At 54.4% G+C, this 13,318-nt stretch overlaps 1 protein-coding gene across 1 annotated transcript; it reads left to right on the top strand.

Moving 5' to 3' along the window:
- Nucleotides 1-164: 164 nt before the first annotated feature.
- On the top strand, nucleotides 165-12,264 carry KCTD10 (potassium channel tetramerization domain containing 10). The gene is made up of 7 exons (XM_071572163.1): nucleotides 165-239; nucleotides 2,105-2,318; nucleotides 6,303-6,472; nucleotides 6,582-6,668; nucleotides 7,290-7,342; nucleotides 8,091-8,286; nucleotides 8,891-12,264. Exons 1-7 carry the CDS (start codon nucleotides 237-239, stop codon nucleotides 9,107-9,109), a joined length of 942 nt encoding a protein of 313 aa, XP_071428264.1. The 5' UTR covers nucleotides 165-236; the 3' UTR covers nucleotides 9,110-12,264.
- The last annotated feature ends 1,054 nt before the right edge of the window (nucleotides 12,265-13,318 follow it).

The raw sequence follows: 13,318 nt of genomic DNA, 5'->3' as shown, positions 1-13,318 counted from the left end.
CTGGGCCCCGCTGGCACCAGGGAGGCCGGGCCGTGCAGAGGCAAACCGGGCCGGGCCGGGCCAGAGCCGTGGGGCGGGAGCGCAGAGCGACTGCAGCAGCGGCAGCGGCCAGGGGGGCCCGGGGGAACATCGGACGGGTTTGGGCGGCGCACCCGGGCGGGGCCGGAAAGACGCGAGGGGCGGAAGTGCCCCCGCCCGCGCTCGCGCTCTGTCGGTGCGGGGGGAGCGGCCCGTTCATGGTGAGGGGGGGACGGGCATGGGGGCACCGGGGGGGATGGAGGGGATGGGGTTACCGGGGGAGATGGGGGTACCGGGGGGGATGGAGGGGATGGGGAGCACCGGGGGGCATGGGGGGAATGGAGGGTATGGGGGTACCGGTGGGGCCGGGGCCCTGCCCGGGGCCGTTGAGGTGAGGCAGAATTTGTGGGTCCGGCCCTCAGGGTGGGGTGCGGCGTTTGGGGGGTCAGTCCCCACCGGCGGGTTGTGCGGGGCGGGCCCAGCCCCGGGGTTGGGGCGCTCGGAGAGGGTGCAGCAGGCCCGGGTGGCGGCCCCGCACTCGGGGGAACCATGGCCGGATTCGCATGAGCCCAAACCCGCGAGTGCCCCTCGGCCTGGGCCGGTGCTTTGGGGAGGGCAGGGCTGGGGTGTGGGGGGCAGCCCCCGGCTCTGTGCCCGGGGAGGGCAGGATTGGGGAGCAGCCCCCATTGGGGGTGTCAGGGTGGTGCTGCAGCCCAGGATCGATCCCCTCTGGGGCCCCTGTGGGGTGTGGAGGGGCTGGAGGAGCCGAACGTGGGCTGAGGCTGCTGCCTGTGCTCCCCAAAGAGCCCGGCGCAGAGGGACCGGCCCCGGGCCCTCCTTGCCCCTCCTGCTCCTCATGGGGACACACAGCAGGGACACACACACGGACACACAATATGGACACACACACGGACACACAATATGGACACGCAGCTCCAGCTCTGCTGGGCTTTGCCACAGGACAGTTTCGTGGCACTGGAGCAAAGCACATTGCAGGCAGTGTCACCCAGAGGGGTGGGAGCTCAGTCTACAGGGAGGGAGGGTGTTAATCATCCCAGCCTATCCCGGGTGAGGCAGAAATCCAGGGAGTCTCAGGCTGATTAAGGATTTAGCAGCTCTCAGGGAGCTGAGCCTGTTGCAGTGTGACCTCCTTAGCTTGGGCACAGGGAGTGTGGCAGAGCCCACCCTGCCAGGGCTGTGGGCACGTGCCCTGGGGGTGCCGCATGGTGGGGTTGGGGTGTGCAGAGTGTGGGAGGGCAGGGAGCAGGGTGGGAGCTCTGTATGCTCTGCCTGGAGCTGTCTGTGCTCCAAGGAAAAAAGCCTTGAAAATCTGGGCATATTCTGCATTTTGACACATCTGCTCCAGCTGTGTGTTGGGAATTGCCCAGTTATGTCCCAGACTGTTGATGGAGTAAGAGCTTAAGCTGCAGGAGTTGTGTAAGAAATGAAGGCAGTTGTTGTGGGAAAGTGTTGGCTTTGCAGTGTCAGACCCAGCTCAGCATTCCCAGGGTTTTTGCTGGAAAAAAACCTGAGAAAAAATTCAGGCTGAGCTGATTTCTGCCCCTCAGTTTCTGACAGTTTATGCCAGAAAGAAACCAAAATTAAAGGTCTAAAACGTTTGAGCACTTCACAGAGAGGCTGAGAGGAGCCGGGGTGTAAAACACCCACTGGGAACAGGGGGCTGGGAGTCCCACAGGGGGACAGCCAAATGGGGGGCTCCTGCCTGGACCTGGGGGCTGGAACTCCTTCCTTGATCTGGGGGCTCCTTCCTGGACGTGGGGGCTCTTTCCTGGATCTGGGAACTCCTTTCTGGACCTGAAGGGCTCCATCCTGGACCTGGGAACTCCTTCCTTGGCCTGGGTACTGGGAACTCCTTCCTGGACCTGGGGACTCCTCCCTGGGTACTGGGAACTCCTTCCTTGACCTAGGAACTGGGAACTCCTTCCTGGACCTGGGGGCTCCTCCCTGGGTACTGGGAACTCCTTCCTTGACCTGGGTATTGGGAACTCCTTCCTTGACCTGGGTACTGGGAACTCCTTCCTGGACCTGGGGCTCCTCCCTGGACCCGGGAACTCGTTCCTTGCAGGAAGAGATGTCGGGAGAGAGCGTGGTGAGCTCGGCGGTGCCGGCGGCCGCGACACACACGACGTCCTTCAAGGGGGCGAGCCCCAGCTCCAAGTACGTGAAGCTGAACGTGGGGGGGGCCCTGTACTACACCACCATGCAGACCCTGACCAAGCAGGACACCATGCTCAAGGCCATGTTCAGCGGCCGCATGGAGGTGCTCACCGACAGCGAAGGTAAGGACGGGCTGTGCCTGGTCCCCCCTCGGCAGGGACCCCCACAGGGAGGGCATGGGACAGGGGGAGCTTCCACTTGTGGGGCTGCAGAGGTGGGCAGAGGATGGAGCAGCTCTGCTGTGGGGAAAGGCTGGAGGGCTGGGATTGTTCAGCCTGGAGAAGAGACACTTTGGGGTGACCTGATTGTGGCCTTGCAGGGCCTGAAGGAGCAACTGGAAATAGAAAGAGAGACTATTTACAAGGGCCGGGAGTGGCAGGACACACGGAATGGCTTCCCACTGCCAGAGGGCAGGGATAGATGGGATATTGGGAAGGAATTCTCCCGTGTGAGGGTGGGCAGGCCCTGGCACAGGTGCCCAGGGGAGCTGTGGCTGCTCCATCCCTGGAAGTGTTCAAGGCCAGGTTGGACAGGGCTTGGAGCGACCTGGGCTGGTGGGATGTGTCCCTCCCCATGGCAGGGGGTGGACTAAATAATCTTTAAGGTCCTTTCCAACCCAAACCATTCTGTGATTCCATCATTGTACAGCTGAGAAAAGGTGTGGGACGTGGGTGACTTGAGGTGGTGTCTGAACACCAGAAGGACACCAAGAAGGGCTGATGCTCCTGCCAGGCCCTGGAACATCTTTTGCTTTTGAAATACTGACACCTAAAGCTCAGAAGCCCAAGGAAGGTGGTGGGGACAGTGAGTGGGAGCCCAGGAGCCAGGACTTGTGTGTTCACTTTGAAGCCCAGAAGGCCATTCCCTCTTCTTGTCTCTTTAAATATCAAACTTGCTCTGAACATGGGGGGATTTATAAGCTAAAGCCTGATTTTTTAAAAAAATTAAGTTATTTCCTTGTGAGCCTATTGTTTGCTTCCCTAAAACAGGGCCAGTTGTAAAATACTGAGAAAGTTTGTAGGTTTACATCCATGTTCCCTTGGTTTTGGACATGTCAGAGTTTCATTGGAAGTTCAGCTTTATTTTGCTGATGTTTTGCCCATAACAATGTTTATGGACTGGGATACCTTTGAATTAACAACAGCTACTGCAAAGCTGAGCCTGGAGGTTCAAAACACCTTCCCTGGGACTAGTTAATTATTATTTGAAAATTTTGTTTGAATTTGCTGAAGGTACAGAAAATGCAGCACATGGTGAAGTGGGTTGGTCTGAATTTGGAGTGCTTTGGAATAGTCTGTATTTAGAGGTTTATAGGGCTCTTGAGACAGGAGGAGGAGGATTTGGAGGAAAACAATGTAAAAATACAGCCTAATTAGCTGAATATTCCTGTTTCAGCCAGAAGTCTTTGTATTTAAGCTGGGGGAAACAAAGCTGTGTTGTTCCAGTTGTTATCCCATGCCAGGATAAAGCAGTAATGTGGGCCCTGTGGTTTGGGGCTCCAGATCAAAGGGTCTCTGAGATACTCTCATGGGCACAGGCCATGGAGATTGCATAAAAAATCCAGTCTGTGGGTCAGACTGGGAATAAAACCTGTCAGGTGGGAATGAACACCCTGACTGGGAGCACTGAGGGGGTGGGAAGGCTGTGAGCCCTCTCCCTTGCTCCTGAGCTCCAGGCAAGTCCAGCAGGACCCTCCTGGCCCTCCCTGAAGCTGCTCTGTGCTTCACTAAATTTGGAGATTCCAGACTGTTCAAGGTTGGAAATGTATTGGAAATTCCAAATGAATTTTGGAAGCCCACCCTGTTGTGATGCCAGCCCTTCCTCTGGGCATCCTGGGCAGGTGCAGGAGGGCTGGTACACCCAGGGCTCAGAGGCCCTGGAAGAGCAGGTGGTGTTTGCACTCCAGATCTGAGAGTAACTGGAGTTTCTTCTGCTAAAATATCATGTTTGAGATGTAAAATCCCAAGTTTGTTTTGCTGTGACTCCCACAGTGTCTGACTGGGATTGCTCCATGGAGCCAGTTTGTGTTTTAATAGCAATTTGATATTTCCTGTGTGTTGTAACCCAGACACTCCCACTGCAGAAGTTCTTGCTTTATCTCCCCTTGCCTGGAAACTGGGACAATAGCATTGGAGCTGTTAAAGGAAACATTTTTTATCTGGAATTCTTCAAAATCCTCCTAATTGGTCACACCCAAAACCTGGCACCAAGCAAAATGTTTCCTGGGAAAAGAAGCCAGACCAGGGGAGAAACTGGAGGGAGTTGAGTTTAACCAGTCTGGAATGTGGCCCATGGGGTCCTGCTCTGTGTCTGGTCCTCCTGACCCCAGCCCAGCTCCTTCTCACAGCTGAACAATCCCAACCTGCTGCTCCTTGGCCTGCAGGAGAAATCTGGAGTTCTCTGCTTGTGGGTGGCACATGATTATTTTCAGCTTAGAAACTGAAGATGAACTGTAGCAAATGGGCATATTTGGAACATTTTATTTGCATGGTAATGAGCAGAGTGCAGGGTGTGAGTTTTCCAGGTGCATCCATCTGTTTCCAGTTCTCTTCTGCTGCTGTGGGATTCTTTTCCTGTCACTCTCAGTGGGATTGTTCCCTCACTCCCTGGTGCTGGAACCAGCTGATGGGGATGCTGTTCTTTGTCCAGCTGCTGATAAAAGCCTGGAGTATCAGGCAGTGTCCAATGTCAGGCTCCTGTGTCACCTGTCAGGGCTTGATTGGAAAATGCCATCTGGTTTATTTGGAGTGTTTGGATCTTGTCCTGGACACTTTTTGTGAGACAAAAGGTTAACTCCCTAAAGGTCTGATGTGTGCACATACAGAGGAGTGAGGAGAGGGGGATTCTGCCCCTCTGCCCTGGTGGGACCCCCCTGCCATGCTGTTCCAGCTCAGGGGTCCCAGCACAGGGAGGACATGGAGCTCTTGGAGCGAGTCCAGAGGAGGCACCAAAGATGGTCATGGAGATGGAGCAGCTCTGCTGAGAGGAAAGGGATTGTTCAGCCTGGAGAAGAGAAGCTTTGGGGTGACCTGATTGTGGCCTTGCAGTGCTTGAAGGGCTACCAGACACCTGGACAGAGACTATTGGCAAGGGCCCGGAGTGGCAGGACAAGAGGGAATGGCTCCGACCAGATCTCCCACTGAAACGGGGTTTCTTGCTTTCCACACCTCTGCATTGCCAAATGGGCTTTTTTCTGCTCCACTTGGAGCAGTGCAATGTGTTCATTAGTCTGGCTCAGTCCTTTGTTCCATGATTTCTCTGTCTCTAGTTCTGCCTCCAGCTTTCCAGTCTGTTCCTAGTCTGTAAAATCACACTTTGAGCACACATTGTGTTTCCTGCAGACAGCAGGAATGAGGGAGATGGGAAGCCTGGAGTAAAACTGCTGCAGAGTGTCTCAGTGTCCCTCAGTGTTCCCTTTCCAAACCCAGCCAAATGTTCAGACGTTCCTTGTAATTCCATTCATGCAGAACACCCAGGGTCTGCTCTTAACCTACTTTCCTTATTTGTCCAAAATATGACTCCTTCCCCACAAGCGTTTCCTCGCTGCATTCCTGAGCCTCAGCCGGAGAGTGGCCGTCTGTTCTGGCAGGGTCGCTCCAGCCTGCACTGCCCCAACCTGCTTGGTGTCCTGCCACAGCACCAGGGCCTGGAGGGACTCCAGGAGAGCTGGAGAGGGACTTGGGACAAGGGATGGAGGGACAGGATGAGGGGGAATGGCTTTAAGCTGACAGAGAGTAGGTTTAGATTAGAAATTAGGAAAAAATTCTTCCCTGTGAGAGTGGTGAGGCCCTGGCACAGGTTGGGCAGAGAAACTGTGCATGCCCCATCCCTGGAAGTGTCCAAGGCTGGGTTGGACAGGGTTTGGAGCAACCTGGGCTACTGGAAGGTGTCTCTGCCTATGGCACGGGGTGGCATTGGGTGAGCTTTAAGTCCGTTTCCATTCAAATCATTCCATGATTTTCCTCCCACCATGTTCCTTACAGCAGTACCATTGAGCTCCAGGGCAGGGACTGTCCCTCTGTCTGTCCTGTAGCACTTGGACACTGTCAAGGCCTTTTGACACGTTTGCCTGTGCTTGTGCTTACCCTGCTCTTCCCTGTGCCCAGGCTGGATCCTGATCGACCGCTGTGGGAAGCACTTTGGGACAGTGCTGAACTACCTGCGGGACGGGGCGGTGCCGCTGCCCAAGAGCTGCCGGGAGACGGAGGAGCTGCTGGCTGAGGCCAAGTACTACCTGGTGCAGGGGCTGGTGGATGAGTGCCAGGCAGCCCTGCAGGTGGGGCCCGGGGGGGCAGCAGGGATTTCTCCTGGTCTCCACTTGGAGGCTGGGATGGAATGGGCACAGTCCGTGTCATTGATCTGCTGTTTGGTCCTTGCTCCCCCAGAACATGGATGCGTACGAGCCGTTCTGCAAGGTGCCAGTGATCACCTCCTCCAGGGAGGAGCAGAAACTCATCGCCACCTCCAACAAGGTGAGGGGCTGTGCTGTGCCAGGGAGAGAGCTGGGGGTGTTCAAGTAGCAACAGAAGGCTCCAGGGAGACCTCAAAGCCCTTTCCAGTGCCTAAAGGGGCTCCAAGAGAGCTGGGAGGGACTTTGGACAGGGTCTGAAGTGACAGGACACAGGGAATGACTTCCCACTGCCAGAGAGCAGGGTTGGATGGGATATCAGGAAGAGATTCCTCCCTGTGAGGCTGGTGAGGCCCTGGCACAGGTTGGGCAGAGAAGCTGTGGCTGCCCCATCCCTGGGAGTGTCCAAGGTTGGACGGGGCTTGGAGCAGCCTGGGCTGGTGGGAGGTGTCCCTGCCCATGGCAGGGGTGGTGATAAGGCACAGGGCAGGTGAGAATAGCTGAGGATCCGAAGGCAGAGGCTATATCAGCTATGAGAATAGGTGAGGACCCAGTCCCAGAAGGGCTGAGGAGGGATTGGAGCCCCACTGCCAACATGTGCATCACAGGTTTGCAGCCTCAGCAGTAACAGCACCACCAAAATTCCACTGGGAATTCTGGAGCATCTGTGTGGGGCCTGGGGCTGGGCTGAGGTTCCAGCTCTGGCTGTGCTTCTTGTGACTGATCTGGGCTTTGTCTCTTACAGCCAGCAGTGAAGTTGCTGTACAACAGAAGCAACAACAAATACTCCTACACCAGGTAAATTAACTCAGCTGAACTTGTTGGAGGTTTTTCATTGACTAAAATCCATGATAAGCGTTTCCTTTTTCTTCCCCCAAACCCAATGACAGATTGGTGTTGGCATGCACTCCACTTCTTCCCAATTATTTTCAAACTTGAGTCAGAAGGGAGCCTGCTGCCATCAATAGAAGGCTGAGGCTGTGCCAGAGGATCTCCTCTAATCCTTGGGTGCTTCTGGCAAAGGCTCTTGGCCAAGTGCTGTCTGCATTCCCATGGATTGCAGTGTGCTCAGTGAGCGGTCAAATCATCAACTTGGGGACCTTGTCCCCCTTTCCTTATGCCATTTTAAGTTTCATGGCATAACACTGTGTCCATCCAGCTGATGCTGAGCTCAGGAATGGGTTTGGGTTATTTTGCACACAGGTGAAATGGCCTTGGACAGTTTTTTGCAGGACTGTTACTGTTGAATTGCTTCTGCTGAAGGTCTTCCTGCTTGTAGTAGTGAAATAGTAATTAATAGTAATGGTAATTACTTTTTGGTTTTGTCCCATCCCTGGAAGTGTTCAAGGTCAGGTTGGATGGGTCCTGGTGGAAAGTGTCCCTGCCATAGGCAGGGGCTGGAACTGGATCTTTTAAGGTCCCTCCCAGCCCAAGCCATCCTGTGACCCTGTGTCACTGTAAGTGAAAGAAAACTGTGTGTTTGAGGCTGTGGCTGCCCCTGCTCTGCTCTGTGTACTCTCTAATTCCTGCTGCCTCCCCCCCACAGCAACTCTGACGACAACATGCTGAAAAACATTGAGCTGTTTGACAAGCTGTCCCTGCGCTTCAACGGCCGCGTGCTCTTCATCAAGGACGTCATCGGCGACGAGATCTGCTGCTGGTCCTTCTATGGGCAGGGCCGCAAGATCGCCGAGGTCTGCTGCACCTCCATCGTCTACGCCACCGAGAAGAAGCAGACCAAGGTACGGGGCAGGCCCGGGGTGTGCCTGCCAGGGCCCTGCTGCTGCCAGCCTGGCACCCTGAACACCCAGTGCTCGGCTTCTCGTGGGGGATAATCAGTGCCATTCGCAGAGGGCTCAGCCTGGGGGTCACAGCAGGGACTGCCTGGCCATGGCACGTCATGCTGCGCAGCTGTGACATTCCGTAAGATGCCTCCAGTCCAGCACTTTAGGCTAAGCTTGTACATTTAACCAGGTTTGGGGATTGGCACCAGATGATCTGGGAGTTGGAACTGGGTGATCTTTAAGGTCCCTTCCAACCCAAACCATTCTATACTTCTACATCCCTGTGTAAAGAGAGGTCCAGGGGAGCAATGGCACACCTTCCCTGTGATTCTTACCTTTCCCAGGACAGATCTCTGTGGCTCTGGTGAAAACTGGTTGCTGGATCTCAGAAGGTAAAAGCAAATAATGCAATGGAAAGGGTTATGCCAGAAATCATCTCTGTGCCTGGAGAGTAATTAAGACATTGTAAAAGCAGGTGTCAGGAGTTAGAACTGAGGTAACCCGGTGCCTGCAGTGAGAGGCAACAGGTGAGTGAGTGACCTTCTGTTCCCTGGCTGGGCAGGTGGAGTTCCCAGAGGCCCGAATTTACGAGGAGACACTGAACATTCTGCTGTACGAGTCGCAGGACGGGAGGGGCCCCGACAACGCGCTGCTGGAGGCCACGGGCGGGGCCGCAGGGCGCTCCCACCACCCCGAGGAGGACGAGGAGCGGGAGCGCATCGAGCGCGTGCGCAGGATCCACATCAAGCGCCCCGACGACAGGGCCCTCCTGCTCCAGTGAGCCAGGTGAGCCCTGGGCCCCAGCTCTGGGCGAGCAGCAGAGGACCAGGAGGGTCACCTTTACCCAGCACAGTCTGTAAATTATGTTTTGTAACAAACTCTAGGTTATTTGGGGTATTTAAATGCTGTAGTTCTAGGATGAGAATAAACGAGGTTACTGAGGTTACTGGGCACACAGTGGGGGCTGCAAGGGCCTCTTGAGCAGCTGGAGAAATGCCCTGAGTTTTTAGCACTCTTGTCCTATGTGTTTTGTGCTAGAGAGGAGGAGGGCTGGCTGCCTTTGGCTATTGTCCTGCACTTTAGAAACAAAACAACAAACAAACAAAAGCTCAGCCAGCCCAGCCAACCTCCTTCCCTCTGGGCACTCCCTGACCCTCACTCCTGGCACTCGGGAAAGGCAGGGATTTGGTCACAGAGCTGCTGCACAGCTCCCTGTCTCCCAGGCCTGCAGGCCTGAGAGCTTGGGATTGCCTTGGGGTGACTCCCTGAAGGACAAACAGCACTGGCTGGTGACATTCCTGGAGTGCTGGGGGCAGAGGGACCCCTTGGAGCAGGGGGGCTGCTCCCCTGGGCCTGGCTGTGGCTCCCCATGGCTCCCAGGACCTGCTCCTCAAAGGGTTCAGTGGAGCTTCTGCAGCACTGAGCTGGGGACACCCCTCCCTGCTTTATCCCTGTGTTCAAGGCTAAAATTCCTCCAAAAGGAGGAGCAGCAGGAGCAAGTTGTCCGTGTTTGCTTTCTCTTAGGGTGATGTTGGTACTTGTTAGTGCTCAGAGCTTCTGCCTGAGCCTGGAGCTCAGCTGGGGAGTTGCTCCCAGCAGCTCCCAGGTGTGTTCTGTGCTGTGTGGAAGTCGCAGGAGTCAGAGCAGGTTCAGCCTTCCTGTGACAGCAGCCCTGCTTCCCTTCTGGAGCTGATCAGGGGTGTGTCCTTGCTCTGAGCGAGAGCAGCACCACAGGGGAGAGGAGCTGACAGTGGCCCAGAGGCAGATACTCCATGTTTGACTTTATCCTGAGCATATTCCAAGCCTTTTCTGCAATGGCAGCTGTGTGTGGAAGGGCAGAGTGTGGAGGAGACAGCTGCAGTCTGGTTTTCTGAGAGTGCTTTTCTGTTGTAAATGAATATTTCATCTACCTCCTCGGCTCCTGTTGCCTGTTGTGGAGTCAAGTGACGGTGAAGGTGGGAGATGGGGTGTCATTCCCTGGGGCTGGAAGCAGAGCCACAGCTGTGATAGTTCAGGTAACAAATCCTGGGAGGGAGAGAAACCCAAGGCAAGAAGTGTTAAACTCTCAATTCAGCAGCACTGTGGCTGACACTGGAGCACTCTGGTCTGGTCTAGAGTTTCTTTTGACCCTTCATCTGGAATATTTAGCACTGCCCTTGACAGCCAGACTCCTGGGGAGCAGCAGCTCCATGTTGCTGCCCCAAGGATCCCTCAGGGCTGCTGAGGACGTGTGAGCAGAGTATAAACCAAAGGAGTTGCAGCACCACCAGCCCTCTTACCCCAAGGCTTCTCTTCCACAGAGCAGTTACACCCCAGTTACTCAAAGCTCGTCTGGAGAGGCTGAAATATAGTATGAAGTGTTTGTACAATTTTGGATCATCAAGTAAAGCTGAAATATTTCAAAGTTAAGCTGAGGACATCTTTCTCATAACCAAAGACTTCCCTCAGTCACAGGCAGCTGGTGTCTGTAGCAGGTGAGGTTGTGGTACCTGTCTCCTCTCCTCTTTCTTCTTCACCTACTGGTTTATAAGAGCTCAACAGTTACCCTGAGGTTCAGCAGCCTCAGCTCTGTCCTGACAGATCAAGCTTCTGGTTTGAGTTGTACTTAGACCTGTTTGGGTTTGTAGCCATTCAGAGTGCAGGAGGAGCTAGAGTCCCTCCCTCCTGGCTGGGATGGGCTGGGGAGGAGGAAGGGAAGTCCTGGATTGCTGGTTCTCCAGCATTGTGCTTTGGCACTTAATGATGTGTTCCTGGCCTTTGTGGGTTTCTGAGCACCTGTAACAAACCTGCTGCCCTTGAGGGGTTGACACTCTGTGTCTCTGCAGTGGGAACACCAGGGAACACCAGCCCAGGACTGTAGAACACCAACAGCCCCTCAACACTCCCTGCCCACTGCAGCTGAGGCTGCTCTGACCTGCCTGGGAGGCCCCAGCCAAACTGCAGCCAGGTCCCTGGAGCAGAGCAGGACCAGCTCCAGGAGGTGACAGCAGTGCTAAGCACCTGACAGGTCACATCTTCGTGATTAACTTCTCTGTAAATAGCTTCTTAACTGGCTTCAGGCTTTTCTCATTCAGGTTTTGCAGACTAAGTTCTTTAAAAACCAGGGGATGGTTGTTTTTAATCTTTGTACAGCGGTTTGTAGAGCTGTTGATTTAGTGAAGTCACTCCAGGAGAGTCTAAGTTGCAATTTCAGTTTTGTTCCTTTGTTTGTGGGCAGACTCTGCCTTAACACACTCCTGAGTTCCCCCTCTGTGCTGGGGTGGTGCCCAAAGCTGTGCTGGGCTGGTGGAGTGTCCTTTACCTCCTGCCCTGTCCTTGAGTGCACACCCTGGTAATGCTATTGCACAAATGCTCTCAGCTCCTGAGCCTCCTTACTCTAAGTGGTTTTGCTCAGCTCTCAGGTGCAGGTGGGGCTCAGGGCAGGTGTCCTGGGCACAAGCAGCTCTTCAGATTAGCCCAGGCAGAGCAGACCTGTCTGCTCCCCTTGTCCAGCCACCAGCAGTGACAGCACAGCCAGGAGAGCAGAGCAAAGTCTTCCCTGGGAAGGGCTTTTGTCCACCTGCAGCTCCTGCACAGGTAGGGCTGCAGGAGAAGGGGCAGTGCCCACCCCAGGCTGACCCCTCCCCACCTGGATCTGTGTAGCTGGAGCTCCAGACCTTCTCCTGCACTCCCATAGGCAGGTCTGGATCCCCCTGAGCCCCGGGGAGGGCTCGGAGCTCCCATCTCACTGCAGAGCAAAGCAGAGGTAAAACCTCTCAGTCTTAATAGAGTTGTTTCATGGACAACATCAGATTCTGTCCTGTACAATCATTCCCTCCTGTCCATACTTAGACACAAAACAAGCTTCTGCTGGATTTCATTGTATGGTTGATGTTTGCAATATGTACTTTTTGTTTTTTAATATAACACAATAAATTAGAAGAAATTTCATATTTACATGCGAGTCACTTTATTCCTTGGTGGAAGCACAATGGCCTCGTGGGCCATGGAGGAACTTTGGGGGAGAAATACCAGCCCTCCTCCTCCTCCTGGGTGTCACCTTGACCTGGCACTGCTCAGGGCTGAGGACCCAGGGGGCAAAGGCAGCATGTCAGGGACTTGAGCATGGGCAATTTTACTCGTAATTGTGGTGAAGGGACAAGGTGTGGGTTTGGTTTAAATTGTCCATTTTAATTTTGATTTTTGTTTTGACTGGTTGGAGATTTTTGGTTTTTATGTAAGTGAAGGTTATGTGGTGAATGTGGATTTTTTTAGTTAAGGTGCAGTTTCAGCTTAACCCAAGTGAGCTGGAGCAGGAACCTCACCAGTTCCCTCATCCTGAGGCAGCAGCTGAAGCACCACAAACACAGAGTTCAGCACAGCTGCAACTTCCAGGCAAGAGGCAACAGAATTCCTGTCTCCAGTCTCCCTTCCAGAGCCCCAACAGCCCAGGGAGCAGCAGCTCCCAAATCTCAGCACTGGGAACAGAGATGATGGTTCTTCAGCAGCAGGAGCCTGGTTTCTTCTGCCCTGATGGTACCAGCTCCTCCCTCTCTGAGAAGAGGCATTTTGGTCACATTTTAGGGTTCTGTTTGCCCTGCCCTGTGTGGCTGCACAGGAAGAGCCAGGACAGGGGTGCCCTGAAAGCAAAGAGCTGTGTCAGAATAGACAAGAGCAGCTCCTGAGCTTTCCAGCACCACAACCAGCAGCCCCAGCCCTGCTCCTGCCCTGACCCTCCTCTCCTTGTGCTGAGCTAAAGGTTGATTGAGCCAGTCTGCTCAGAGAAAACGTGTTGTAAGACCAGAGTTAACATCACTGATCTGCACTTTTTGCAGTTCTCCTGAGTTGTGACTCTAAGTAGAGCTAAAGAAGCCTTTTGGCTTCTGTCTTAATCCTTCCTCAGATATGGACATTTTACCTGTGGAACTGCAGCTTTTGGTTTAAACATGTCCCTGTGACTGTGTAATGAGCATCTCTGCTCACTGGAGTGTTACAGCAACATCATGGGTTT

The sequence above is a fragment of the Pithys albifrons genome, chromosome 17, assembly GCF_047495875.1.
Source record: "Pithys albifrons albifrons isolate INPA30051 chromosome 17, PitAlb_v1, whole genome shotgun sequence".
NCBI classification, from domain to species: domain Eukaryota; kingdom Metazoa; phylum Chordata; class Aves; order Passeriformes; family Thamnophilidae; genus Pithys; species Pithys albifrons.
Note: the sequence above shows the minus strand (reverse complement) of the source record. Positions and strands in the feature narration are given on the sequence as shown.

What these genes read in the sequence shown, in the direction of transcription:
- KCTD10 (XM_071572163.1), top strand. An exon ending in GGTGCTCACCGACAGCGAAG is followed by an intron (nt 2,319 to 6,302) that starts GTAAGGACGGGC and finishes CCCTGTGCCCAG; the next exon opens with GCTGGATCCTGATCGACCGC. An exon ending in TCATCGCCACCTCCAACAAG is followed by an intron (nt 6,669 to 7,289) that starts GTGAGGGGCTGT and finishes TGTCTCTTACAG; the next exon opens with CCAGCAGTGAAGTTGCTGTA.